This window comes from Lactuca sativa, chromosome 1 (genome assembly GCF_002870075.4).
Source record: "Lactuca sativa cultivar Salinas chromosome 1, Lsat_Salinas_v11, whole genome shotgun sequence".
Lineage (NCBI taxonomy): Eukaryota > Viridiplantae > Streptophyta > Magnoliopsida > Asterales > Asteraceae > Lactuca > Lactuca sativa.
The window spans coordinates 41,096,527-41,124,344 of record NC_056623.2 but is presented as its reverse complement, the minus strand read 5'-3'; the positions used below and the strand labels follow the sequence as shown (position 1 = coordinate 41,124,344).

The following is a 27,818-nucleotide window of genomic DNA, read 5'->3' as shown; positions in this document are numbered from 1 at the left end:
GACATATAGCAACTAAAAATGGGAAAATTCAACATACTACGTGAAAATGAGTTTTTGGTCATTTTTTCATGGACTTTTGGTCTTTTTAGAGGCTATCTTTGCAAATATATCAAAAGTGACCAATCAAAATATGTATTTTCACATGCCCTTGGTGGTATTTTTGCTTGTCATTTCTATGAAAATATCAAAAACTCCTTATAAAATACTTATTCATGATATTTTGATAGGTATATGTGTTGTTTAATCGGTTAGCAAACTTTGTTTCGATTTTTTTGGTTCAAAATTATATTTGAAAAAAAAAGGATGCCAATATGCAAAATTCTAGGTTTACACGCGAAAATCAAAGTTTATCTGTAAAATAAAAAAATAAAAAATAAAAAATAAAAACAATGTTTTTTGAAATTTTTAATGTTAGAAGCCTTTAAAAATCATTTTCACACAAAAAAACTTAATATTGTCGTTTTAACCTAAAAAAAAATGGATTTATCACCATTTTTTGAGATGGATCTAATCTGCACTAATAATATACATTACATATTGTACTTTGATCAGAGGTTAGAGTTAATAATTTTAGATCATAACATATATAAACCATTAGAAATTGTATCGTTCCTAATTTCAAACCAAAATTTTCCTTTAAATTTATAAGTAAAACATCTAAAACATTGTCATAAAATATCAACGTAGCAATTTGTTTTAAACATCGTCAAACCATATTATCAAAATGGGTCATGTAATCATTAAAACAACGGACATCTGTAACAAAATCAAGTAGCAATGCTCGTGCAGTACAGTTAAGAGCCTTCCCACAATCAAAGGAACTGCTTGAAAAACATTAAATCAACAACTATAAGCACAAAGCTTAATGAGTTCCCCAAAATTACACATGTTACAATACACATACAAAGAACACAAATAAAGGCTCTCGGATCTAGTGTTGATCCACCTGATCAGTGGCGATGAACAACTTTGGTGCATGTCCATCAACAACGGCTAATAGCTCTAGTGCATGTCTAATCATCAACGACGAGTAATGGCTCTAATGCATGTCTAGTCATCAACAATGAGTATTCTAGGCTCACGACTCTAGTGCTGTTCCACCATCAACCCCTCAAGCATAACATATCAACATATTATATAATTAATAATCACCATACAATATACCATGCTAGCTTACTTGTATAATCAACATACTGCAGTACAACAACATCATATCATGCAAATAATATATAAGATAATACATAGTATAGCTAGATAACTTACCCGAACTAAAAGCTGAAGAATCACAGCTATACACACACTCATAAGAATTAGCCTTACGAACCACCTAGATAACAATTAGAGGTCAAATATGTAACATCCCGTTTAAAATATATTAATTGAATAATAAACCCGGAACCCCGAGAAGTAATTTTATTATTAGTTTAGATTATTATAGCCCAAAAACAAATAATAATTAGTGGAGTGTTGGTTTCGGGAAGCCAAATGACAAGACTGGAATCTCCATGGGTTAAAGTGTAACTTTGGGACTCAATTTGTAAAGATTTTCCTAAGGAAAGGGGTGTTTGGTATTATTTGGACTTAATTTGAAAAGGATCCTTGAAGCTAGGGTTGAAAGGGTATCATATGGACTTTATTGGAGAATAATTTGTAAAGGAGGGGCTGAATGGTAACTATGAGACTAAATATGAAAGGAATTATGTGAGCAAGGGTAGGAAGTGTAAGTTATGGACTTTCTGTGAAAAAAATTCTATATGGAGGGACCATTTATGACGTTATGGAATGAAGTATGAGTGGGTGTCGGGTATTTATGCAATGCGAACCCTAACCCTATTGATCATGTTACAGCCGCCTCCCACCCTTGTACCTCCCTCTCATCTTCAACCGGCCGCCATCTTCTATCTCTCAACTCCGGCACCACCACCATGTCGCTTGTTCAGGCCAACCGAGACCAATGAATCCAGCCGCCATGACCGGAGAAGCTGAAGACCACCGGGAGGAGGGGGCAGCGGGTGATCCTTCGTCGCTGACGGGTTACTTCTGTTGGATTAATGTCTAAATCCATAACTATAATTGGTAAGACTTGACCCGACCCGGCATGGTCCATTTGGGTTGCATGGCATCATGCACTTGGATTGACTATAATGAGATAAATAAGACACTTATGGTTATTAATATATATTATAAGTTCTAGTATATTAATAATAAGAATAATAAGATTATTTAATTAGTATTGATCAAGAATTAATCTAGGATTAATTAAGTGATCAAAAGAAGACTAATTAAATATATGGGTTGATTGTGTAAATCCATACTTGTATAGTGGGCTAATGCTCCATGGATAATCAAATTGGGCTAAAACCCATAGGATGGTCCATGGTGTATTTGAACCCATGGATCCAAGGAAATGGAAAGTCATGACAATTAGGGTTTACCCTAATTGTAACACTATATAAAGATCTTATTCTTGACAAAATCGGCGACTAGTATGATCTAGAGAGGGCTAGCCGATTTTCGTGAAGTGTAGAATTCTCTCAAGTTATTCCAAGTGTATTTGGTGTTGTGTGAACCATTTGAGGTGTCACACTTGGGGCACTTGGCACTTAAGCTTCATGAAGACTTTCTACATGAAAGAGGTATGTATTCTATCTTGTTATATTCATTATTTTATATGCTAGATTAGGATAATACCTTGGATGTTCATATTTGTATGTATAATAGAGAAAACATAGATCCAAGGTATTTAGGGTTGCATGTACACTTAGGAGTGTTATAATGCTCAAAAACCAACAGTGGTATCAGAGCCTAGGCTTGTTTTCTTGTTATACTTGCAAAAGAAGCTGGAAAATCGAGTTTTGATGTTGTCTGCCCAGCAAATTCGCCGAGTCCATGAATGGACTCGCCGAGTCCAAGGCAAAAAGCATCCAACTCGCCGAGTTGGTTCGTGCACTCGACGAGTTGGACCCCCAGACAGCATAAATTCGACTTTTTTGGCTGGATTTAGACTAGGAACATTACCCTAAGATTTTTTTGAACTTATAAACTTGTTTTTGATGTGGTAATGTTCATGCTAATCCAATTGCAAAGATAATTGTCAATAGATTCATGTTTTGTATTAGTTTAAGGTTTAGACTAATTACATGAAAAAGTTTGATTTGAATTATCTTGTTCTTATGAGTTGCTTAGATTAATAGAAAAGTTGAGTGAAATAGTTGTTTTCAATCCAAATTAATCTAAGAGTTGATTCTAAAATGTGTTTTTGTAACTTGTCCTCAAGTTATATGAAAAGTCACATTTAAGTTTCATAAAACTCATAAAAGTTGGCAAAGGTTACAAAATGAAGAGTCTAGTTCTAATTAAATGGTGTTATGACTCCATAATTTGTCCTCAAGTTATGGAGGACCAAGAGTCTCTACATTAAATAATAAATTAAAAAAAAGTGTAACCTTAATTAATTCCATAAGTTATAAAATAAAGAAAAGTTAATTCTTTTATTAGTTTAAAGTCTTCCATAACTTGTCCTCAAGTTATGGAACTTGAAGAGTTTTTGGATTAAAACTACTTTAAACACATAAGTTATGGAATTAATTAGTTTTGAATAGTTTCAAAACTTGCCCTCAAGTTTTGGAATTTGTAAAGTTTTCTCTTATTAATACTTTAATTCCAAGTTAGCCCTTAGAATTTTAAAAGTTAAAATTCAACCCTTATACTTTATAATATTATAAGTTAATAATATATATATGTATAAGAGTAAAGTCAGTCTTACCGCTAGTACGCCTCATTCATGAAGCCAGTCTATAAGGTGGGTATAAGGTTGTTGCCTATAAAATGGCAACTTAATGGGTGTCCACTCTCACCCACCGCTTGCTTGACTGGTGGAGGGTCGTTAGCCGAACGGGTTTGACAGGACTATAATTCTCCCTTCATTAAAAGTATTAATGATAAATACTAAGTAACTAAACTCTTAATAATACCCAATCTTAGTTACTTAGGAAAAATGTGAATTAGGTGTTAATCCATGAAATTACACTTTGTACTTTGTTTAAGTCGGTTAGTGGAGCGTGTGCGGTTAACCGGCACACTAACTCGTATTTAACAAGGTAGGCAAAGGGTAACTTAATGTTTATCATAGTATCGATGGAGCGTGTGTGGTTAACCGACACATCGATTGAGGGGTAAACACTTAAGGGTACCAAGTAATTTGCATGGTTACTTCACACCTTGTTTTGTGATCCTCGGCATCCCAGTCACAAAACCTGAAGGGCACACTCGAGATTGAAACATGCCATTGAACAGTTCAATGAATCTCAAAGATCTAGGAGTTTCAAAACCAATTAAAACCTAATAATACATTTCTTTTATCTTGGTGGAAATTGGTGAATCGTCATTCACCTACCTTCAAATATTTTATAGCTTGGATTACGGCATACCTCTTCTAAGTTATAAAATAGTTTGTTGGGTCCTAGCCTTAATATTTCATATTGGGTGTCATATTAAGGACTTAAGATCAACTATCTTGAATATCTCCCAAAAGATGTCTGGTTTAGACATTTATGATCTTCCCAAATCTCTTGAAACAAGCTTTCCTAAATGAAGATGATGTCCCTTGGAAATCATACTTCATTCACCTCCTCCAATTATTCTCCCTAACCCACAAGTTCTTGAAAAGTTTAAGGTCACTCAAGCCCTATTGGCAGGTAAAGGTCTATGTGCAGTCACATCTTGGAGATGTAGTCACATATTGACAAGCCGGGAGAGTTGGGTGTCAAAGTCTTGAGAAAGTTGGTGGTTCAATCACTTTCTAAGTCACATAGTGAGTTCCTTTGGGACACCTATGAAACAGACTATGACAAGACCCTTAATGATCTTATCTATTTGTTAAGATCAACTTCCTTAAAACTTGATGGACATTGACAATAGTGACACAGGAAATCCAGAAAAGCATTCTCTTCCCAATGGAAAGGGACCGGCCATAGTCAACTCGGTTGACCAAATGGTAAAGAGAAAAGCTAAGTCTGTGATAGTCCCGTGTACCATTATCAAAGGGTCCATATGTTTATATTGCCAAAGGAAGGGACATTGGTTACGAATCTGCCAAATTTACCTAAGGATGTTGAAGTCAATAAGTTTGACTCTACTTCAGGTAAAGTCCACTATCTAACTCTGCTAAGTTTCTAATATGAGATTCTTGATATGTCACATGTTGATGTTTTAAGAATAAAAGAAAAGTAAAGAAACTTAAAGAAAGAATATGTTGAATCTGATCGCGTAGATGGATTTCTATCGCGTAGCTTGAAGATCGGATTCTTGAGCTACTTCTTAGGAGTTATGAGATATTGCTTAGGAATAGATAACAACAAGTTTTCATATGGATTGTAAGGATAAGTTTTTCCGCAAAGTTTTAAAATAAAAGAAAATTTTAGATTTTATTTATTTTAAAATATCCTTACAATGGCATTTGAGGAAAAATTGTTGCTTATATGATTTCATTAATAGCAAGAGTGGAAATATGAAATTGATTCTTTCATTTGTGGTAATGTCTAAATTTACCAAATAAGGAAAGATTCTCATCACCCAAGTTTCAATTGGACCGGAACTTGGAATCATGCAAGTTGTATAGCATGATGAATGAGAACTTTCAAGTATTGGAAAATTAAGACTAACTACTTGTTCACATGGATGTGTGAGTCAAGTAACGGACTAAGGGATCGAGTACACATTCTTGTGCACTGATTAAGTCCACCACAAAAGATCAATAAGATTATTCGTCATAATTTACTAAAGCTTAGTAAATATGGTTATACTTACAGGCTAAAGTATAATTCTGAGACATTGGAAAAGTTTCAATGTAAGGTAGAGCGAATAAGAAGAATCAACTTAGGCAGAAGGATAAAAGTTTCTCAAATCTGAAAAGATGGGAGAGTACTTTTGTATCAGTTTTTGTGATCATCTTAATGATTAAGAAACCATATCAAAGTTAGTTCTCTAAGGAAATCTTAGTGTATTCTTATGACTAAGAAGAGGAACTTGAATTGTTGAAATGGTTAAATCAAGAAGATGAGTCATACTTCGTTCCAATACAAGTCTTAGAGTCATACTCCAAGATTGTAACTTGAGTGACATGTCTTAAAGAAGGTTTAAAACACTTGTCAAATGTAAGAGTAAAAGTTTTCTACTCTTGTACATTTGAAATTGGTAAGTTGTGATGTTTTGGATAAAACAAAGACCAACTTAGGCCAATTTTGTGAAGTGTTTGTCTTGATTAGAATCCACACTATCTCTTGAATAACTGACAAGAAAGTCTTATATGTCAAAAGGACAGTGTGAGTCTTAAAGGTCTTGAAAGTCTCAAGAACTAATCAAGAATAAAAGCTGAAGTTCTTCACTAGCACACGACTTGAGGTTTATAACATATCGTGTTGACATATTCTGTGCCCATTCCAGTTAAAGTTGGCTTTGCATATGAGTTCTTAGAGTTCTCAATTAGTTGCACAACAACTTGGAAGCAATGGCAGGCCCTTGAGCTGCCAGGTGGCAAGAAATTAAGATTGAGTTCAATCCATATGAGTGTGGATTTGTCATTATCCTTGTCTTGTGTCTATGGTTTTGACAATTCACATGGATAAGAACACATACACCATTAAATCTAAGTGTCATAAGGTTTCTCTCCGATTCATGAAAATGATGGTGAGGAAACACTTTCACTAAGTAGATTTTAGCTAGATAGCAATTGTGATATTTGCATTCTCAAAGTCGTTAGTGGAGCGTGTGTGGTTTACCGGCACACTAACCTAGACTTGTGAGAAGTGGCAAAAAGGTCTAACCATTATGATTACGGCATCCTTCTTCATAATTGTTTAGACACACAAGTGTGCTATCTAAGGGAAGGTGTATGATTTTGATAAAGTCTTATCAAAACAATCTAGGATCAGAAATCTGAACTTTGGTAAGAAAGTCAATGAAGTATTGATTTCTAGAAGTCCAGCTGATTTCTGAGTACATGTCAAAGCTAGTGGGAGCATAAGTGTTATGCTAATAATCATCATGTTAGTGGGAGCATGATAATTATGATAAGTATTGCAAGCTAGCAATGTTAATTATAGAAAACAAAAGTTTCAATTGGGAAAGAGTTGTTTTGCTATAATTAAGGGAGAGGAAATTATACTTCATCTCAAATCTATAAGCTTAGATCGTGAGGTTTTAATCATTTAGTCAAGGATATATATGAACTTCATGTTGGAATGGCTCAACATAAGGAAATTTTGTATATGAGTCTATTATTTGCGTTCTAAAATTCGATTATGATTACGACATCCCTTTTCATAATCTGAATTATGAGAACTTGGCAAATTGAAATGGAAATGTTATAGCAAAAGACTGGTTTAGTCTTTATGTGAGACATCATGAATCGATTCCCATATGCTTCGGATATAGGATCGATTACATGTGCTATATTCATCCTTTCTAAAATTTTCCAAATGCCTGGGGCATTAAGAAGGGAAAAGGTTTAGAACTGGATATGACTAAAAGGATTAAACAATTGTCGAGGACAATCTAAGGTTTACCAAAGATTGGGTGCTCAAGGACAGTTGGAAGTATAGTGATAATTTTGGAAGTACCATATTGACATAATCTGTAAGGAGGCAACTCCTGTTCAGAAGTGATAGTCAAAATGGAATATGGAAATGTTTCAAAGTTAGAAATTATTCAATCTGTGTAAGATTAGGAAACTTAATGCAAGAAGGATGTTTCCAAGGAGCTGATCTCCTTTGGAATACTCTATAATGATTGTTGTCAAGTCTTTCTGACTTTATGCATAATCATTACAAGAGGATCAATGCATATAAGTTTAGAATCTAACAGATTTCAGTAAATGACATGAATTTGGAATTCTTGTACTTGTAGTAAGGATTTGGGAGTGTGAAAAGAGAATCATTGAAGTTATGTTCAATGGATCTAGTTCACAAAGTAAAGATCATAGACAAGCATAGTATGCATACTTGGTGTATGGCATGACTAGTGTTTAGAAAACATAGTGTACATGCTTGGAGCATGGGACAACTATTGTTTTAAATTCAAAAATAAAGTTGATAGCTGAAACAGTATACAATGAATAATGTGTAATCATATGGTGATAAATAAAAGGTGTTTTATTTATGTTCATAGGTTTTGATACCATATTGGATTCAATTATTATTTTGTTTCATTTTGCATGTTTTGACTTCCAGAATAAACTAGGTTATTCTTCTGGAATGACTAAGTTATTCAAACCATCCACAGTCGGTCATATGTTGGAAGTAGATATGAATTAAGACTGTCATGGGTTGGCTTGTAGAGGTCTAAGGTGTTGGACAAAGGGCTACAACACTCATGAGTGCTCATAAGTTCTGAGTATTGGATTCAACCCGCGCTCATTGGAATCACTTCATGGATTTTATCACGAGTGATCATGAGACGATAATATCTTATATTCTTCAAACCTAGAGATATGAGTTGTTACTATGAGTTGATAGTACATTGATTGCACGAAAACGCATTTGGTAACTCGATGCTATAAAACGTGTCTTTGTGTATGATTCAACAAGTAGTAGAACAAGCCATATGAGTCGAAGTTTATCCGTTCCTTTTACCTTCGGGATAAAAGCGATATCTGTGGGCCCCTCGATGATTTGATGATGACAAATGGAAGTGCTCGGCCGGGCCAGGACTGATTTGATTTGTTCAATTAGTCAGTTGTCATAAATCGGAAATCGGGAAACAACAAATGGACAGAGAGAATGATTATAATCCATGTCTCAGTCCGTATGATATCTAGAATGGAGGAATATATGATCCCTTATCTAATGGACAAGTCACTGACAAAGGTCAGAGTTCATCTACAAGGTCAGAGTTCGACAGAAGCTTTTGAGAGCTACACTTGCCAGTCGGTTCCTGAAGTCATACGCAATATTAGTTTTTGACTTATCCAAGTGGGAGACTGTTGGATTAATGTTTAAGTCCATAACTATAATTGGTAAGACTTGACCTGAACCGGCATGGTCCATTTGGGTTGCATGACATCATGCACTTGGATTGACTATAATGAGAGAAATAAGACACTTATGGTTATTAATATATATTATAAGTTCTAGTATATTAATAATAAGAATAATAAGATTATTTAATTAGTATTGATCAAGAATTAATCTAGGATTAATTAAGTGATCAAAAGAAGACTAATTAAATATATGGGTTGATTGTGTAAATCCATACTTGTATAGTGGGCTAATGCTCCATGGATAATCAAGTTGGGCTAAAACCCATAGGATGGTCCATGGATGCTCCATGGTGTATTTGAACCCATGGATCCAAGGAAATGGAAAGTCATGACAATTAGGGTTTACCCTAATTGTAACAATATATAAAGATCTTATTCTTGACAAAATCGGCGACTAGTATGATCTAGAGAGGGCTAGCCGATTTTCGTGAAGTGTAGAATTCTCTCAAGTTATTCCAAGTGTATTTGGTGTTGTGTGAACCATTTGAGGTGTCACACTTGGGGCACTTGGCACTCAAGCTTCATGAAGACTTTCTACATGAAAGAGGTATGTATTCTATCTTGTTATATTCATTATTTTATATGCTAGATTAGGATAATACCTTGGATGTTCATATTTGTATGTATAATAGAGAAAACATATATCTAAGGTATTTAGGGTTGCATGTACACTTAGGAGTGTTATAATGCTCAAAACCCAACAGCTTCTACCCCCCAGCCGTCACTACACTTTCGTTGTTGGAGTCGGAGTTGCCAACAAGGATCGAGCATCGCTTCTTCACCGCTGCTGGACTATTCCGATGAGGTCAAGACCGCTCCAATCGATCTTCTTCTACGTTGTTCGGATCTTGTTGATGCCCTTTCGTCTGTCATTGGCGCCGTCAACACCGTTGCTGCCTAGCCATGTTCTTCGCCGCCACAGTGCTGCTACCAGAGTCGCTGTGGGTAGCGAGTGACCTCCGGAGGCCGATGAACTGTCTTGTTCACTGCTGTGTGGCTGTGGACATTCGGGAACATTTGCGAATGGAAGGGAACTCATCACAGCTGCCTACTGCCACCTCCGACCACCGTCTGCCGCCATAGGGCGGCTGTGTGCGTGTATGCATATTTAATTAGTATGTGTGCGTAATTTAGTGTGTTAGTGTGTGTTTGGATTTGGTGTTTTTAACTGTATTCAGTGCCGAAAAAAATAATAGAGAAAATCCAAATCACCACCGTAGAGTGGTGGTTGCCGCCTCCTGCCGCCACCGGCCGCCATGTCGGGTGGCGGTGTGTTTTGATTGCGTTTGGACCTCGTTTGAGGGATGTTTGGGCAAGGTGGGACCAATAAGACCCTAATGGGCCCAAAGAAGCCCTAGTGGGCCCAATGGAACCCTAATGGGCCAATAAGATCCAATGTAACCTAAAAGCCCAATCAATGGACTAATGGGCTAGTATTGGGATGGGAAACCCTAATTAGGGTTTGGAAAACCCTAAGGGCATAAAACCCTAATCGTGGGAATCGTTTGGGACACACAAGAATTAATTATTAAATTTAAAATAATAATTGATAACCAATGGCAACTAGTTTAAGGCAATAATGGACTTAATGGATTAAGTCCTTAATGGGTTAAGTAATAAACACTTAACCCTAATCATCATTTTATGTGAAAGCCCTAATCTCATTCGGGCCTTGAATTAGGCCTTCTTATCGGGCCTTGACGATTGGACTATTGGTGGGCCATCCAAGAACAAGTTAATGGACCAAAATAATTAGATGGGCTTTAGGATAAGACCCATGTGAGGACTTTGGCCCAATTTGGAAAATTGTGCCATAGATGGGCCATAATTGGGCCTTTATGAGTATGTGATATTGGGCCATGGAAATTGGATTGGAATAATTGGATGGGCCTTAAGGAAAGACCATGTAGAGGTCTCGGCCCAATTTGGAAAGTTGGGCCATATGTTGGGCTTTGGCCCATTATTGACTTTTGGGCTTTTATAGTGTGAGTTGGACCTTGGGCTTGGAACCCAATTATTAATTGGGTGTTGATTGATGTTGACAGTTGGGGAATCTGTCAACCAGCAGCTGGACTTGTATCAGCGGGAGTTCAGTAGTGCCAGGTAAGTTATCCTCACTATACTAAGGGGTCTAAGGCACCAAGGCCGGCTCATTGGATTTTATACTCTAGTAGTTATTGATATGTTAAGTAGGAGTTAGTGATGTATGACAGTTGATATGCTAGTCTGGTAGATCTGTAGGACTACCTGTGATATTGCATGACTATCTGTATGTGCATTAGTTATGTTATGTGGGATGGGTTGAGGTGGTACTGCTCCGTGCGGTAGCCAACAAACCCTAGAGTATTCCAGATATGAGCTGAGGGCCCGGTAGGCATTCCAGACTCATACTGAGGACTCGGGAGCATTCCAGATACGAGTTGAGGGCCCGGTAGGCATTCCAGATTCGTACTGAGGGCTCGATGGCAATCCAGATGTGAGCTGAGGGCTCGGTAGGCATTCCAGACTCATACTGTGGGCCCATGGGTATTCCAGTCTGTGAAGTTGTGGAACCGTTATGTGCTGTTCAGTTTCAGTTTGTTATGATATGTTTATATGGACTGTATGTGTATCGGTATTTTGGGGGAACTCACTAAGTTCTCGGGCTTACAGTTTCAGTTTATTTTTTAAGGTCCATCAGGGGATCGCGGCAAGGCGAAGGCGTGATCGTACAACTCCTCATGTTTTGTCTATGTTTCTGGGAAAAACTCAGATATTATACATTTTGAAAACAAAGTTGTAATGATTTTTAATGGTTTGAAATGTTTTAAAAAATTTTAAATTGGTTTAGATTTCTGGGTGTTACAAAACATCAGACTACAACTTAAATCCCTCAAAATTTGACAAAAAGTCAAACCGGTCAAAAAGTCCACGGTTAACTGTTGGGTTTTAGTATACTACAACTTCCTATGGTGCACATACAACATCCTATAAGTGAAACTTTATAAATTCCTATAATTGAAACTTTACAAATTACAAAAATTCAACGGTTAACAATTTGGTTTTAGTATACTACAACATCATATAAGTGAAACTTTACAAATTCCAAAACTGGAGGACAAGTTTTGAAACTAGTCAAAACTTTTGGTTTCCATAACTTATGAGTTTAATATGGTTTTTATGAATAACTTTTCAAGTTCCATAATCTTGAGGACAAGTTATGGAAGACTTCAAAACCATTTAAAATGACTCTTAAAAATGAGACCTTTCATTTTCCATAACCTATGAGTTTTAATGACCTTTTAAAAGAAAAACTTTTCATTCTCCATAACTTGAGGACAAGTTATGGATTTCATTAAAATCATTTAGATCATTATTTTAATTAACACAATAATCAAATAATACATACATGATCTAGTTAAACTCATAAGAACAAGATAATTCATATCATCAATCTTCAAGAAATAGGCCTGATCATATAAACTAATACAAATCTTGAAATTATTACAATTATCTTTTAATTGGCCAAAAAACTCGAAATCCTACACATAGATGAATCACCACGTCGTGGTAAATATTGTCGCGTCGTGGTGGGCATCCAGAAATGACATTTGCAGATTTTCCAGCTTCAAAAACCAAAAAGCATCAAGTATAATAGAAACAATCCTAGGCTCTGATACCACTATTGGGTTTTAGTATACTACAACATCCTATGGTGCACATACAACCCTAAATGCTTTGGATCTATGTTTTCTCTAATTATACATGCAATATTGTTTCCAAAGCATTAAGCCTACAACTAGCATGCAATTGACATAAACAACATAAAATACTAGTTAGGAGTTTACCTCTTTATGTAGCTTGTAGAACTTGTTGTATTTACCCTTTAATAACTTAGTGCCCCAAGTGTGACACCTCAAATGGTTCAATACACACCTTAGACAAAGGATGACATTTGAGAGAGTTTCTTGCATACAAATCGACTCATATGAACTCATAGAACATTAGAGTGGTTGGTTTTAGTTATGGGGTCAAGTATATATATGTTAGGAATCCAAGAGTCATGGGTAAACCCTAATACATACTCTTGGGCTTATTATCCATGATCCATGAATCAAGTGGGCTAACTCTTTATGGATTCATCCATAAACTTAGTCCATCATGTATCATAAGCCCAAAATTGTTGGATTAGTGTCTAAGTCCATAACTATTTTGGTATGTACTTGACCCGATTATGAGCATGGTCCTTTTGGGTTGCCTTCACCATAGCAACTTGTAGGATGAATTAAGGAGAGAAAGGATTAATTATGATTTATTAATATATTATAAGAATAATATATTAAAGGATAAATCATAATGTTTAATTAATATTAGTCAATAATTAATTAAGAATTAATTTTGTGGCTAAAAGAGATTAATTAAACTTAGGGGACTGATTGTGTAATTATAAGATAGTTACATAGATGGGCCAATGGACACCATAGAAGGTGGAGTGGACGATTTCTATGGGGAAGCCCATAAGAATTCGTCCAAGGCTTCTAAAGAGGGAGTCCATGGGCTGCTTAGGGCTTAAGCAGTCAAATTAGGGTTTACTTGTTAGATAACCCTAATTGCCTACCTATTTAAAGAACCCTTGAGACCCAAAAACGTGGCTAACACTTATGAAGGGTTTCCTAGATGTTTTTGGAGTTCCCATTGTCTTTCTTCTTCATCTAGTTGCTTAGTGGTGTTTGTGACTCCATTAGAGGTGCAACATTTAAGGCACTAAGCTTTCTAAAGCAAATTACAAGAAGGATTAGATTTTTATTGATATATAACAATCAAAGGTTAGATCTAAACCCTGTTTTATGTTAATATGATTAATTGTATGCTAGATCTAGGGTTTATAGCTTTGGATATTCAATTGCATGTTCATTAGACAAACTAGATCCAAATGCTATTAGGGTTTGCCTGTACACCATAGGAATGATGTAGTGCTCAAAATCCATCAATGGTATCAGACCCTAGGATGGTTTTCTAATGTATTTGATGCAAAAGTTATGTTTTCAAAGCAGAAAAATTTTTCGTTTTTTTTTTGCTTCTATATGCTCACCACGAGGTGGTGGGCCATCACGAGGTGGTGTCGGGTTAGATGACAGTTTTTTCGGGATTTTAACCTATGTTGGCTTGGGATAATCACCAAAAACATTTTTTTAACAGATAAAATCCGATTTTTTCATTATGGTATTGATTATCCTTATCCAAATAGTTGATAATTGTCAAAATTAAGATAATTACTTGTTTTGTAAGATAAATATTAATTATTTGTAATTTTGTTTTGAATTATCTTTTGAAAAATTAAATTAGGTCAAATTTAGATAATTCAAATTATTTAATTAATTTAATTATTTGTAATTTGACCTAGATAGTTTTGAAAAGTTTCAAAACTTGCCCTTAAGTTTTGGAATTTAAATTTTGATTAAAAGTTTAATTTTGAAATATTTAAATTCTAAACCCTAATGTTTTTAAAAAGTTTCAAAACTTGCCCTCAAGTTTTGAAATTTAAAAGTTGATTAAAATTTTAATTTTGAAATGTTAAATTCTAAAACCCTAGTATTTTGAAAAGTTCAAATTACACCCTTATGGTTTTGTTAATTATTTAAGGTGTATAATTAAAAGAGAGTTAATAAATCCATAAAGTTTTTGGTTTACATTTAATTAAATTAAAAGTATAATTAATTAAACTAGACCACCTAGTATTTTAAAAGTTTAAAATACATCCTATACTATATATATGACATTAAAAGTCTAATATTATATATGTATAAGTAAACAGTCAGTCTTACCGTTAGTAGGCCTCATTTACGAAGTTGGTCTATAAGGGGTGTTTAAGGAAATTGCCTATAAAATGACGATTGAATGAGTTTCCACTCTTACCCACTACACTCTTGACTGGTGGAGGGTCGTTAGCCGAACAGGTAGGATAGGACGAAAACTTCCATTATAAGTATAATGAAGTACAAAGTAACTAAATGCTTTTACAAATTCCCAAATCATAGTTACTTTAGGCAAAATGTGAAATTGTTTGCTAATCCATGGAATTACACTTCATACCCTTGTTAAACGTTAGTGGTAGCGAAGGGTGGCTCGATGTTTATCATAGATCAATGGAGCGTGTGTGGCTAACTGGCACATTGATTAGCTGATAGTAGCATTGAGTGCACCATGTTGATTCGCATGGTTATTCACACCTTATTTGTGATCCTCGGCATCCCAGTCGCAAACTTGAAGGGCATAATCGAGATTAAATATTCCATTTAAAAGTTCAATGCATCTCAAAAGATCTAGGAGTTTCAATTCATTTAAAACTTAAACCTCATTTTTCCTTTTCATGGTGGAAACTGGTGAATCATCATTCATCTAACTTCAAATATTTTGCAACTAGATTACGGCATCCCTCTTCTAGGTTATAGAATATTGTATTGGATCCTAGCCTTGATGTTTCATTTGGGTGTTACATCAAGGATTCTTATCAACTATCTTGAATTTTCTCCCGTTTTGTAGATGTCTGAATCTTACAATCGTCTTCCCAAATTCCATGGAACAGGCTTTCCAAATGAAGATGAAATTCCACGATAGGATTGAGGTACTCGAGGTTATGCTTCACTTCCTCTACCTCCTCCTATTTTTCTCCCTAACCCATGTGATCGAAGTCTTGAAAAGTTCAAGCTCACTGAAATCCCTAATGGAAATAAAACATGAAGATGGGCAACTTGTGTGTGCACACGTCTTAAAGATGAAGTCACATATTGACAGGTTAAGGATGTTGGTGTCGATTTCTCAAGGAAGATGGTTGTAGACTGGGTTCTTCAGTCACTTCCTGGCTCATATAATGAGTTCGTAAGAGAGTACAATATGATGGAACACGACGTGGCCCTCATGGATTTGACCTATTTGCTTATTGCGGGCGAATCAACAATGATTTAGCGCAATGGTAAATCAAACTTGATTGGTCAATCAAGCTACCAAACTTCATTGGACATTGGCAACATTGGAAGTCCAGAAAAGGCTGAGATTGTCCCATGTGTTGTGCCAAAGAAGTCCATTTGCTTTTACTGCCAAAAGAAGGGGCATTGGAGACGAAGCTGCCCTGACTACCTGAGAGATCTAAGAGATTGGGAGAGTCAAGACGTATGGATCTACTTCAGCTAAAATCCATTAACTAACTCTATAAGTTCCTATTTTGATTTTTGATACATGATGTGATAATATTACATTTTGATGTTTTGAAGGATCAAAGAAAAAAAAGGATGCTTAAGGAAGAAGCGTGTTGAATCTGATCATGAAGAAATGGATTTCAATCGCATGGATTCGAGGATTGGATTTTTGAGTTGCTACTTTAGAGTTAGGGTAGATTGCTAAGAAATATGTAATAGCATAGTTTTTCAGTTGAATTGCATTGTAAGGATAAAGTTTTTCCACAATAAAATAAAATTTGATTTTGTCTTATTTATTTATCCTTGCAATGGCATGTATGAAAAATTGATGTTTGAATGTTTCTATTATTAGCAATAATGGATTTGATTCTTAATTATGTTATTTGTGGAAATGTCAAGAATTTATCAAATAGGGAGAGTTTCCCATCGCCCAAGTTTCAATTGGACAGAAACTTGGTATCATGCAACCTGCATTGTGTGATGAATGAAAAACTTTTATATTTGGAAATTAGACTAATTCCTTGACAAAGAGTCAAGTGAAGGGCTAGGGATCAGGTACACTTGATTGTGCATTGGTCAAGTCCACCACAAAGAGTGATAAAGTATTCGTCATGATTTTCTAAAGTTTAGTAAATGTGATTATATTTATAAGATTAAGTGTAATTACGATTTGATTGAAAAGGTTTCAATAAATGGCAGAACGAATAAGAAGAATCAAATAGGCAGAAAGATAAAAGTTTCTCCACTCTAAGAAGAAGGGAGAGTACCTTTTATTGTGTTTTATGATAAGTCTTAATGATTAAGAACCATATCTCAATTGATCCTATAAGTGAGTCTTAGTGCATTTGTATGGCTGAGAAGAGGAATCGAGAATTGTGGAAATGGTTAAATCAAGAAGTCAATCATACTTCGTTCCAATATCAAGTCTTAGAGTCATACTCCAAGATTGTGACATTGAGTGACACGTCTTTAAGTGGTTTATAACACTCAACAAATGTGGAATTTAGAAAAGTTTACTTATTCTTGCACATTTGAAATTGGTAAGTTGTGATGTCTTGGATAAGACAAAGACCAATTAGTACCAATTATGTGAAGTGTTTTTGTCTTGATAAGAACTACACTAAGTCTTGAATATTTGTTTTGTCTAGGAAAGTTTCCTGACAAGAGAATCGTATATGTCAAGAGGTTAGTGGGAGTTTTAATGATCTTGAAAAAGTTTCAAGAACAAATCAAGAATAAACCTTATCGATCATCACTAGCACACGACTTGAGGTTTATAACCTATTGTGTTGACATAATCTTGTTTCTATGCCATTCCAATTTGGTTAATTGTGCATGTGAGTTCTATGAGTTCTCATTTGAATGCATAAAGGCAAAGCACCTTGATCAATGGATAGTACATTGATATGTAGGGGTGAGTTGTTGAACAACTTGGAAGACATGGTGGGCATTCGTGCTACCATGAGGCAAGAAATCAAAATTAAACAAGTTCAGTCCATATGAGTTTGGATTTATCACGAACATTATCTTACAATGATGGTTATGACAAATTCACATGGATAGGAACACATACACCATAAAATCTAAGTGTCATAAGGTTTCTCTCCTTCATGAAAATGATTGTGAGGAAACGCTTTCACTAAGAGAGATTTTAAGGAGATAGCATTTGTGAAAATTGTATTCTCAAAATTCGATTGTGATTACGGCATCCCTTTTTATAGTTCGAATTGTGAGATTTAGAAATTAATCTAAACATTTGGAACTTGTTGCTATAAGTTCTAAATTGATTAAGACACACATTCAAGCTATATAAGGAAAGGTGTATGAGTTTGAGAAGCTAAGATAAAGGCTTATCGAAGCATCTAGTATTAGAAATATGGACTTTGGAATTCAATAAGTATTGTTTTCTAGAAGTTCAAGTGTTTCCTGAATACATGTCAAAGCTAGTGGGAGGATAAGTGTTATGCTTGTATGTAAATAATCATTGTGTTAGTAGGAGCATGATTATTATTTTAAGTATTGCAAGATAGCAATATTAATTATAGAAAACAAAGATTCACTTTGCAAAGTTGCAGGGGTTGAAAAGTTGTTTTGCTATAATTAAGGGAGAGAATATTATACTTTGTTTCAAAATCTAAAAGCTTAGATCGAGAAGTGTAAATAAAATTTAGTCAAGGACACATAGCACGTTCTCAAATTTGATTATGATTACGGCATCCGTCTTCATAGTTCGAATTGTGAGAACATGGCTAACAAAATACTATGGTAGAAGACTGATAAAGTATCATGTCTTTATGTGAGACATTATGCAGCGTGTCCCATACGCTTCGAGTATAGGATCAATTGCATATGCTATAATATCTGAACGTTCTAAAATTTTCCAAATGCCTAGGGCATTAAGAGGGAAAAGGGACTAGAACCAGTTTTGACTAAAATAAATAAACAACCATCAAAGGACGATCCAAAGTTCGCTGAGGATTGGTCGCTTGTTAGTAGTTGAAAGTATAGTATTGGATGGACCATATCGACATTATTATGAATAGATAAGATTCTATTTAGAATGAGTTGTCGTATGGCAAATATGGAAATGTTTCCATAATTGGGAGTTGGAAATTAAGAATTTATGTCTATATTAGAAAATTTTATGCAAAATGGACGCTCAAAGGAATGTACTTTGAGTGAGAGACATCACATCCATAGAATTGTTTTGTAACAATTTTTGATAGAGTACCTTGTGATTTCATTGGCCGAGTCTTTGTGACTTTTGTGCTGTGACTTCACGAAATGATCGTTGCATAAAATGTTAGAATCTGACGTATTCTAAAAGTGGCAAGCATTTGGTATTCTTACACTAATGATAAGGATTGGGGATTGTGAAATGAGTTTCATTGGAAAAGTTTTTCAATTGATCTATTTCACAAAGTATGGACCATAAGAAACCAAAGTGTGCATGCTTGGAGCATGGGACAATTGTAGTTATAATTCGAGTAATAAAGTTGATTTTCTGAAACATTAAACAATGAATAATTAGTAATCAATATGGTGACTAAATAAAAGATGTTTTATTTATACTAAAGAGTTTGTGGCCATATAGGATTGAGTATTATCGTTGTGTTTCACTTTGCATGTTTTTGTTGGATTAGTGTCTAAGTCCATAACTATTTTGGTATGTACTTGACCCGATGGTGCATGGTCCTTTTGGGTTGCCTTCACCAAAACAACTTGATATGATGAATTATGGAGAGAGAGGATTGATTATGATTTATTAATATATTATGAGAATAATATATTAAAGGAGAAATCATATTGTTTAATTAATATTAGTTAAGAATTAATAATAATTAATTTTGTAGCTAAAAGACATTAATTAAATAAAGGGGACTAGAACTGTCAATTGTGTGATAGTTGAATATTAGGTTAATGGACTCCATAGAGGAAGGAGTGGACGAATTCTATGGGGAAACCCATTAGAAATCGTCCAAGGCCTCTAAGGAGGGAGTCCATGGGTTGCTTAGGGCCTAAGCAGTCAAATTAGGGTTTCCTTGTTAGATAACCCTAATAGCCTCACTATTTAAGGACCCCTAGGGCACCAAAAACGTGGCCAACTGATTCCTTAGGGTTTCTACACGTTTTTGGGTGCCTCCTCTCTTATCATTCCTCATCCTCTTGCTCTTGGTGTTTGTGAGCCATTAGAGGAGTGACACTTGTGACTCTAAGCTTTTTAAAGCCATTACAAGGAGGATTTGAGATTGTTATTGCTACATAACAATCAAGATAAGATCTAAAACCCCATTCTTATGTTAATATGAGTAATTGTATGCTAGAACTAGGGTTTAAAGTCTTGGATGAATTGCATGTACAATAGAGAAACCTAGATCCAAGCATTAGGGTTTGCATGAGCACATAGGATGTTCTTTTGGCTAAAACCCATCAGTTTTTGACTTCCAGAATAACTGGGTTATTCGAAACTCCACAGTCGGTCATACGTTGGAAGTAGGTATGAAGGAAGATTGTCATGAATCTGTCTGTAGATTGTCTAAAGTGTTTAGACATAGCACAAGTTTGCTGCAGAGTTCATGAGTGCTTTGATAAGATTAAAGTATTGGATTAAACCCACGCTCACTTGAATCACTTCATGGATTTATCACGGGTGATTAGTGAGACGATAACATTGTATATTCTTGAAACCGAGATGTGTGTGTTGTTTTTTGCTGGTCGGTTTCACATTGATGATAAGTAAACGCACCAGTAACTTGGTGTTATAAAACTTATTGTTATGTGTGATTCGATTAGTAGGTGAAAGCAAGCATTTGAGTTGAAGATTATTCATTCCTTTTACCCAAAGTGGGATAAAAGCAATATATGTGGGCCCCTCGATGATTTAGTGATGATACCCTAAGCGCTTGGCCTAGCCGGGACTAAGTTGATGTGTTCAATTATAGTTTGTTGTCAGTCTTCATAAATCAGATGTCGAGAAACAATACATAGACAGAGAGAATGATTTAAATCCATGTCTCGTGTCTATACGGTATCTTGAGAATGGAGGAATATATGATCCCTTATCTAAAGGACACGTTATCTGATAAGATCAGAGTTGACAACGGCTTTTGAAAGCTACGATTGTTGTTCAGGTTCTGAAGTTATGCAAACTAGTTATTAGACTTATCCAAGTGGGAGAATGTTAGATTAGTGTCTAAGTCCGTAACTATTTTGGTATGTACTTGACCCGATTATGAGCATGGTCCTTTTGGGTTGCCTTCACCACAGCAACTTGTAGGATGAATTAAGGAGAGAAAGGATTAATTATGATTTATTAATATATTATAAGAATAATATATTAAAGGAGAAATCATAATGTTTAATTGATATTAGTCAATAATTAATTAAGAATTAATTTTGTAGCTAAAAGAGATTAATTAAACTTAGGGGACTGATTGTGTATTTATAGGATAGTTACATAGATGGGCTAATGGACCCCATAGAAGGTGGAGTGGACGAATTCTATGGGGAAGCCCATAAGAATTCGTCCAAGGCTTCTAAAGAGGGAGTCCATGGGCTGCTTAGGGCTTAAGCAATCAAATTAGGGTTTCCTTGTTAGATAACCCTAATTGCCTACCTATTTAAAGAACCCTTAAGACCCAAAAACGTGGCTAACACTTATGAAGGGTTTTGCTGGACGTTTTTGGAGTTCCCATTCTCTTTCTTCTTCATCTAGTTGCTTAGTGGTGTTTGTGACTCCATTAGAGGTGCAACATTTGAGGCACTAAGCTTTCTGAAGCCAATTACAAGAAGGATTAGATTGTTATTGATATATAACAATCAAAGGTTAGATCTAAACCTTGTTTTATGTTAATATGATTAATTGTATGCTAGATCTAGGATTTATAGCTTTGGATATTCAATTGCATGTAGTGCCCTAAGTGTGACACCTCAAATGGTTCAATACACACCTTAGACAAAGGATGACATTTGAGAGAGTTTCTTGCATACAAATCGACTCATATGGACTCATAGAACATTAGAGTGGTTGGTTTTAGTTATGGGGTCAAGTATATATATATATATATATATATATATATATATATATATATATATGTTAGGAATCCAAGAGTCACGGGTAAACCCTAATACGTACTCTTGGGCTTATTATCCACGATCCATGAATCAAGCGGGATAACTCTTTATGGATTCATCCATAAACATAGTACATCATGTATCATAAGCCCAAAACATATATAACTAATTTACATACTTAGTCCCCATTAATTTAATTAGTCTCTTTTGATCACTAAATTAGTTCTTGATCAATACTAATTAAATCATATGATTTCATATTAATATATTAGAACTTATAATATATTATCAAATCATAAATAGCCTCTTCTCAAAAGTTCATCCTATCAAATTGTCGTGGTGATATGCAACCCAAATGGATCATGCTACTCTCGGGTCAAGTACATATCAATTATAGTTATGAGTTTAGACACCTAATCCAACATTAACTGGTCAAAGTTAATGGTCACGGAAGGCATGCCGTAACCAGGAGCAGGTGCTCCACTCCCCACTACACGAAAAAATAGTCATGAAATCCCAATATGCACGTCGTGACATTTAAAAGGCACGTCACACTTTATGGCTTAACAACCTCCTCTATTAATCACTTATTCCCTTAAGTTAGAAGCTTAAAACTTCATATATGGATCTCGTAAGCGACTTAATCGATAAAGTTTACAACTTTATCCATTTTCATGGCTTAATCTCTTCTATACACTAAACATAACTCTAAAAGGACCAAAACTCATGCATGACACAAACGGAATGCATGAAACCATATTTTTCTATCATCAACCAATTCCAGAAGTCATAATAATCAATCATAAGGTTCTATAGTTCTCCAAACTCCAAGAACACAAAGAGAAGGAACCAAAAGCTTCTAAAACGACAAAAAAACTAGATCTAAAGAAATAGACGACAAGGTTGGAACTTTATACTTACAAAGGTCCAAAAATATGATGAAAATGTTGGATCTAGGTTGCAACAAAGCTTCATTGCACCAAGAGTGACCTACTTTTCCTTCAATCCTCACAAAATGAGGCTAGGGTTTTGGGTGATGATACATTTATGGGAATGATGGTTGCCTAATGAGGCACACCATAGGGGTAATTCCCTTTAAATAGGGCCTAAAGGCCGAGAATTAGGGTTTATCTTAAGAGCTAAGGTGCACAACACTTTTACAGAAGCGCATCGTTTTGACCACGTGTCAAGCGCGCCACAACCAACTATTGATCCGTTGCGCCTAATCCAAAATTTTACTACTTTAATCAAATAAAATATATACTGGAAATCGGGTATTACAGAGATACTCTAATATGCACTGATATTATATATATATATATATATATATATATATATATATATATATATATATATATATATATATATATATTGTATTTGATGAAGCTATAACAACAACACCTATATATTACGTTTTTTTTTTTAAATTTGCATAATTTATTTGTAGTAAACAAGAAATCGATAGTAATAATATAGGGTGATTATATATTCACCCTTCTAGTTGTTTTTTACACCATCTGATATGATGATATGTGTTGTATTTTTTTCGTACTGTTTTGTTTTTTTATCTTTTGTTTATTATTATTATTATTATTATTATTATTATTATTAACAAGGTCATTATTTTTATTATTTAAAAGACATTATTAATAAAATTAAAATAAATAATATTGAAAAGTATAAATATGTTTTATTTACTACTACATACATTCATTCTTTGAATATTATAAATTTTGTGTGGTGCATTTGATGAAATGTAGGCATTCAATCAAACATTATATATGATTTCTAATCTTACGAAATGTTGTGATCTCCGGTCAAAATGACAAAATAGTAAGCATTATTAGATATGTTCTTTTTAAGTCAACATTCACATGATGACTCAATAGTGGACTATTCATGTTTTTTGTTTGTAAATATTAATAGTAAGGTGATAATAGAGTGACTCTAATTAGTTGCGAACACCACTTCTTTATTTTCATATATAACGGATCCTCCTTTCCTCTTCTATTTTCTTGTTAATTAGTGTTAGTGGTAATATAATTCAGCCGTTAAAAAATTAATATTATGATCAATTGTTCATGAGTGGCTACATGATTTGTAAAGTCTTGTGAAACACATGTCAATGGGTAACCAAGCAAAAAATTGAAACCATATGAACCACTAACATGATAAAAAGAAAAGATAACTATTGAACTCGTGATTTTTTGTAAACTAATTGAATAATCATAATTTTTTTGTATAATAATAATAATAATAATAATAATAATAATAATAATAAAACAAAAATATCAAACAAACAAACAAAAAACAATTTCCAAGTGCAATAAATAATAAAAAGGTGTGTATTTGATAAAACTAAAACCAAAAAATAAAAAATAAATTAATTTAATGCAACAACTTTAGATTTATTGGTATGTATCAGTAACCATAAATATGATGAGTTCAATGTCTAAGACATCTAATCACCCTACAAAATCACATTAGGATGGTATCCCAAACACTACACATCATCATTTTTAATTAAAATTAAATAAAAATGCATGATTTTTTGATTAAAATAAAACATTAGTAGATTAAAAAAATTACATTCATTAAAAGTTAAAAAGAGTATCGAAGTTTCAAAAAAATACGAAAATTAAAATAATAATAATAATAATAGCTAGAAAGGTTACCTCCGCTATGCGGGGACCAGAAGCTTTCAATATTGTTTCCGAATCGATAAATATGACAGACGTAGAAAGTGCAAGGATGAAAAGCCGGGAGTTGGCCCCAGACAGTTTTTTTCATGTTTTTTTGAAAAATGTAAAAGTTTTGACTGCAAGTATCAAAAGTTTCATAACGGTTAAAGAATTAAAGGGGTGTGAATTAGCAAAATTTTAGAAAATGAATCAAAGTTGTCAAACCGTTAAAGTTTTGTGGTCAAACTTTAAATATTAAAAGGTTCCTAAAAAGTGTAAAAATATTGATTGTAATGACCGAAAATGTCAAAATAGGTAAAGAATGAGGAGCAAAGTGCATAGACCATTTCTGCCAAAAAAATGCCAAGTTTACTATTCTTAAACTTCATATCTTTAATATATACTAGTATATATTAATAATAAAACCAAACATAAAAAATAAACACTGAAAAATAAAATTAGTTCCTATTCCTATATCTCGTTTGAACAATTTCTTTCATCAGAAGAAATATCTTCAAATCTTTGCTCTCGTAGTCAATTTTTTAAAACCAATTTTTAGTTGAATTGGTCTAATGACAAGTTCTCGGTTCAATTGGTTTGGTCGTCGGTTCAACCATTGGTCTACGTCTAGCAGTAATGTGCACTGACCTTCAAATTGTATACATTCCAAATAACTTGATCGATTGAGCTATTCAATTTTCTTTGGAAATAGACTATTTTTTTAAGAAAAAAATATAGTAGAGATTCTTATTGAATTGACTTTATATATATATATATATATATATATATATATATATATATATATATATATATATATATATATATATATATATATATATATATATATATATATATATACTTTTGTAATAAAGATAAAAATTATGTGTAATATTTGTTTTGAATTGAATTATTGTTGTAATATTTAGGCTTTGTTTGGCACGCCACAACTAGCTTATTTTTCGAGCTTTTTTGAATTGTCGTGTTTAGTAAGCGAAAAAACTAATTTTAAAAAGCTACTTGGAGCTTTTCAGGAGATTTTTTACAAATTTCCTAAATATACCCTTAATTAATTATAAAAAAACTTATTTTGGAAACTACCTTTCTATGTAATTTTATATATTTCAGCTAGCTTATAACTAGGTTTTACTCAATGCTTTTTTTTATCGTCTAACAGTTAGTTTTTTAACTATTAGCTAGCACGTCAATCACAACCTTAATAACCTTAACGTTAGACGTAGTAACTAAAGATAAAATAGGATAAACATAGTTAAAAAAGAGGTACATGGAGGATTGGGATAAACAAACATTTCACGACAAAGAACCGATGCAACCCATGATTTCAAGGGCGGGGTCAGGAAAAGTCTTTCTTCGTCATGTTTGACTCCATTAACATCTATAAAAATAAATATTGTCATCTTAATAATGTTTATTTTTGATATTCAGTTTTTATAATATAACTAAATGGGTTTTTTTTTTCCATTAAAATCATTTTCACTTAAAAAAACAAAATATTTAATTTTACCTAACACTAAAGGGTGTTTGGATTAGTTTATTAGCTTATTGCTTATTAGCTTATCTGTGGTAGAATAAGCAATAAACAATAAGTATGGAGAAAGATGCTTATTAAAATTAGCTTATTTAGCTTAATAAGCTAGATTTTATCCAAACACTCAAAGTTAGCTTATTGTGGGAATAAGCAATAAACATCTCTTTTTTTCCTATTCAAACACCCCTAAAGAGCCAAAGAATATCCAGATAGATCATTGTTCAATTTTATCTAACTTGAAGGTTAATGGACAATTTCCACTAAATAAAAGGACTTTAACGCAAGTGATACATATTTAGGGACAATATTTGCCAAATTGTTCGTAGCCTGAGGTCCTATTACTCATTAACTCCTACAAGTAAGGGTTATAGTTATTGACCTGGTCCTCAACTTCTGCACTTTGTGAAAATAACTTCCTCGTAACCCACCTTTAAGGGGTATTTAAGTAATTTCAAGTATAGTGTTGAGAGTTGAGATACGAAAAGGACAATATCCATCTTCCTCAGGTAATCTTCGCTCTCTCAATGTCTTTTTGACTCCTCTTCAATGGTATCTTCCTTGTTCTTTTCATTACACACTAATTGATTGCATTTTATTATATTAATTATCCATTAATTCTCTGTTAATTGCAACTTAATTACTTTCAGTTTATAAGTTTATTTAACCTTTTTCGTAATGAATTATATGTTTTTTTTTTTGTTGCAGATACATAAGTAAATTATTCATCACGTCAATGGCTCTCAGCTTCTACAACAATTGGTCAGGCCATGACGCCGCCTACTCCTCTATTTTCCGGCCACCGTCACCATCGCCGGAGCTGTATACTTTCCATGAAGACTATACATTTTACGATACCGGATTCAGCCCACTTTTCGACCCTAACTACAGCAACAATCTAGAGGTAATTCCCAGTTTGGGGTCATGTAATTATTCAGATGTTCTCCCACCAGTTATACCCACCGGAAATGTATTGCTTCCGTCGCCGGAATTACTTCAAGTCTCCAGCTTTACATATCAAGATCCTTACTACAACGTACCCAACTCGGGTGCTTTTGATCATGCACATTTGTCCCAATTTTGTACGGAGTATAGAATGGTGCCGGAGATACCATCAGAACTGCCGCCATTGCCAGAAATCTACCAAGGTGGTGGTTGTGCTGCCTCTTTGCCTCCTTGGTACGACTCTAGATACGGGAATCGTATCGATCAGGATGAGGAGAGCTGTAATGTACAAGTGAAGAAGCAGAATGTAGGTAACGGAAGAAGGAGCTTATCAGCGCAGAGTATGGCGGCGAGAGTGAGGCGGAGGAAGATAAGCGAGAAGACGCAAGAGCTAGGAAAGCTTATTCCCGGCGGCCATAAGATGAACACGGCGGAGATGTTTCAAGCTGCTTTCAAGTACATCAAGTTCTTGCAGGCTCAAGCTGGTGTTCTAAAACTCATGAACTCAATTCCGGTAATTAAATCTATACTACTATATCCATGCATATCACAATTGTGAGTATATTTATGAACTAGGTATTGAAAAATTAAACAACTATAAAAGAAAGAAAATTTTCAATCTTTATTGCATGTGGTACGATTTAATTTGTAAAGAATTGTAGCTGTGGTAATTAAGGTTTTTTTTAGTCTAATTATGGGTTTAAAAAGTTAACGAAAGTTATGGTTTTCTGCAGGAAACTGAAGAACTGTTGCGTAATGGCGAAATGCAAGGCTTGGTGACGTGTACTTTGATGCAAGAGAAGTTGTACACTGAAGAGAAGTGCATTGTGTCGAAACATTTTGCAGAAACCCCAAGCAAATGA

At 34.2% G+C, this 27,818-nt stretch overlaps 1 protein-coding gene across 1 annotated transcript; it reads left to right on the top strand.

Moving 5' to 3' along the window:
* Positions 1–1,954: 1,954 nt before the first annotated feature.
* Positions 1,955–27,818, top strand: LOC111910583 (uncharacterized). Its single transcript, XM_023906412.3, has 4 exons — positions 1,955–2,033; positions 11,083–11,140; positions 26,719–27,469; positions 27,690–27,818. Exons 1-4 carry the CDS (start codon positions 1,955–1,957, stop codon positions 27,816–27,818), a joined length of 1,017 nt encoding a protein of 338 aa, XP_023762180.2.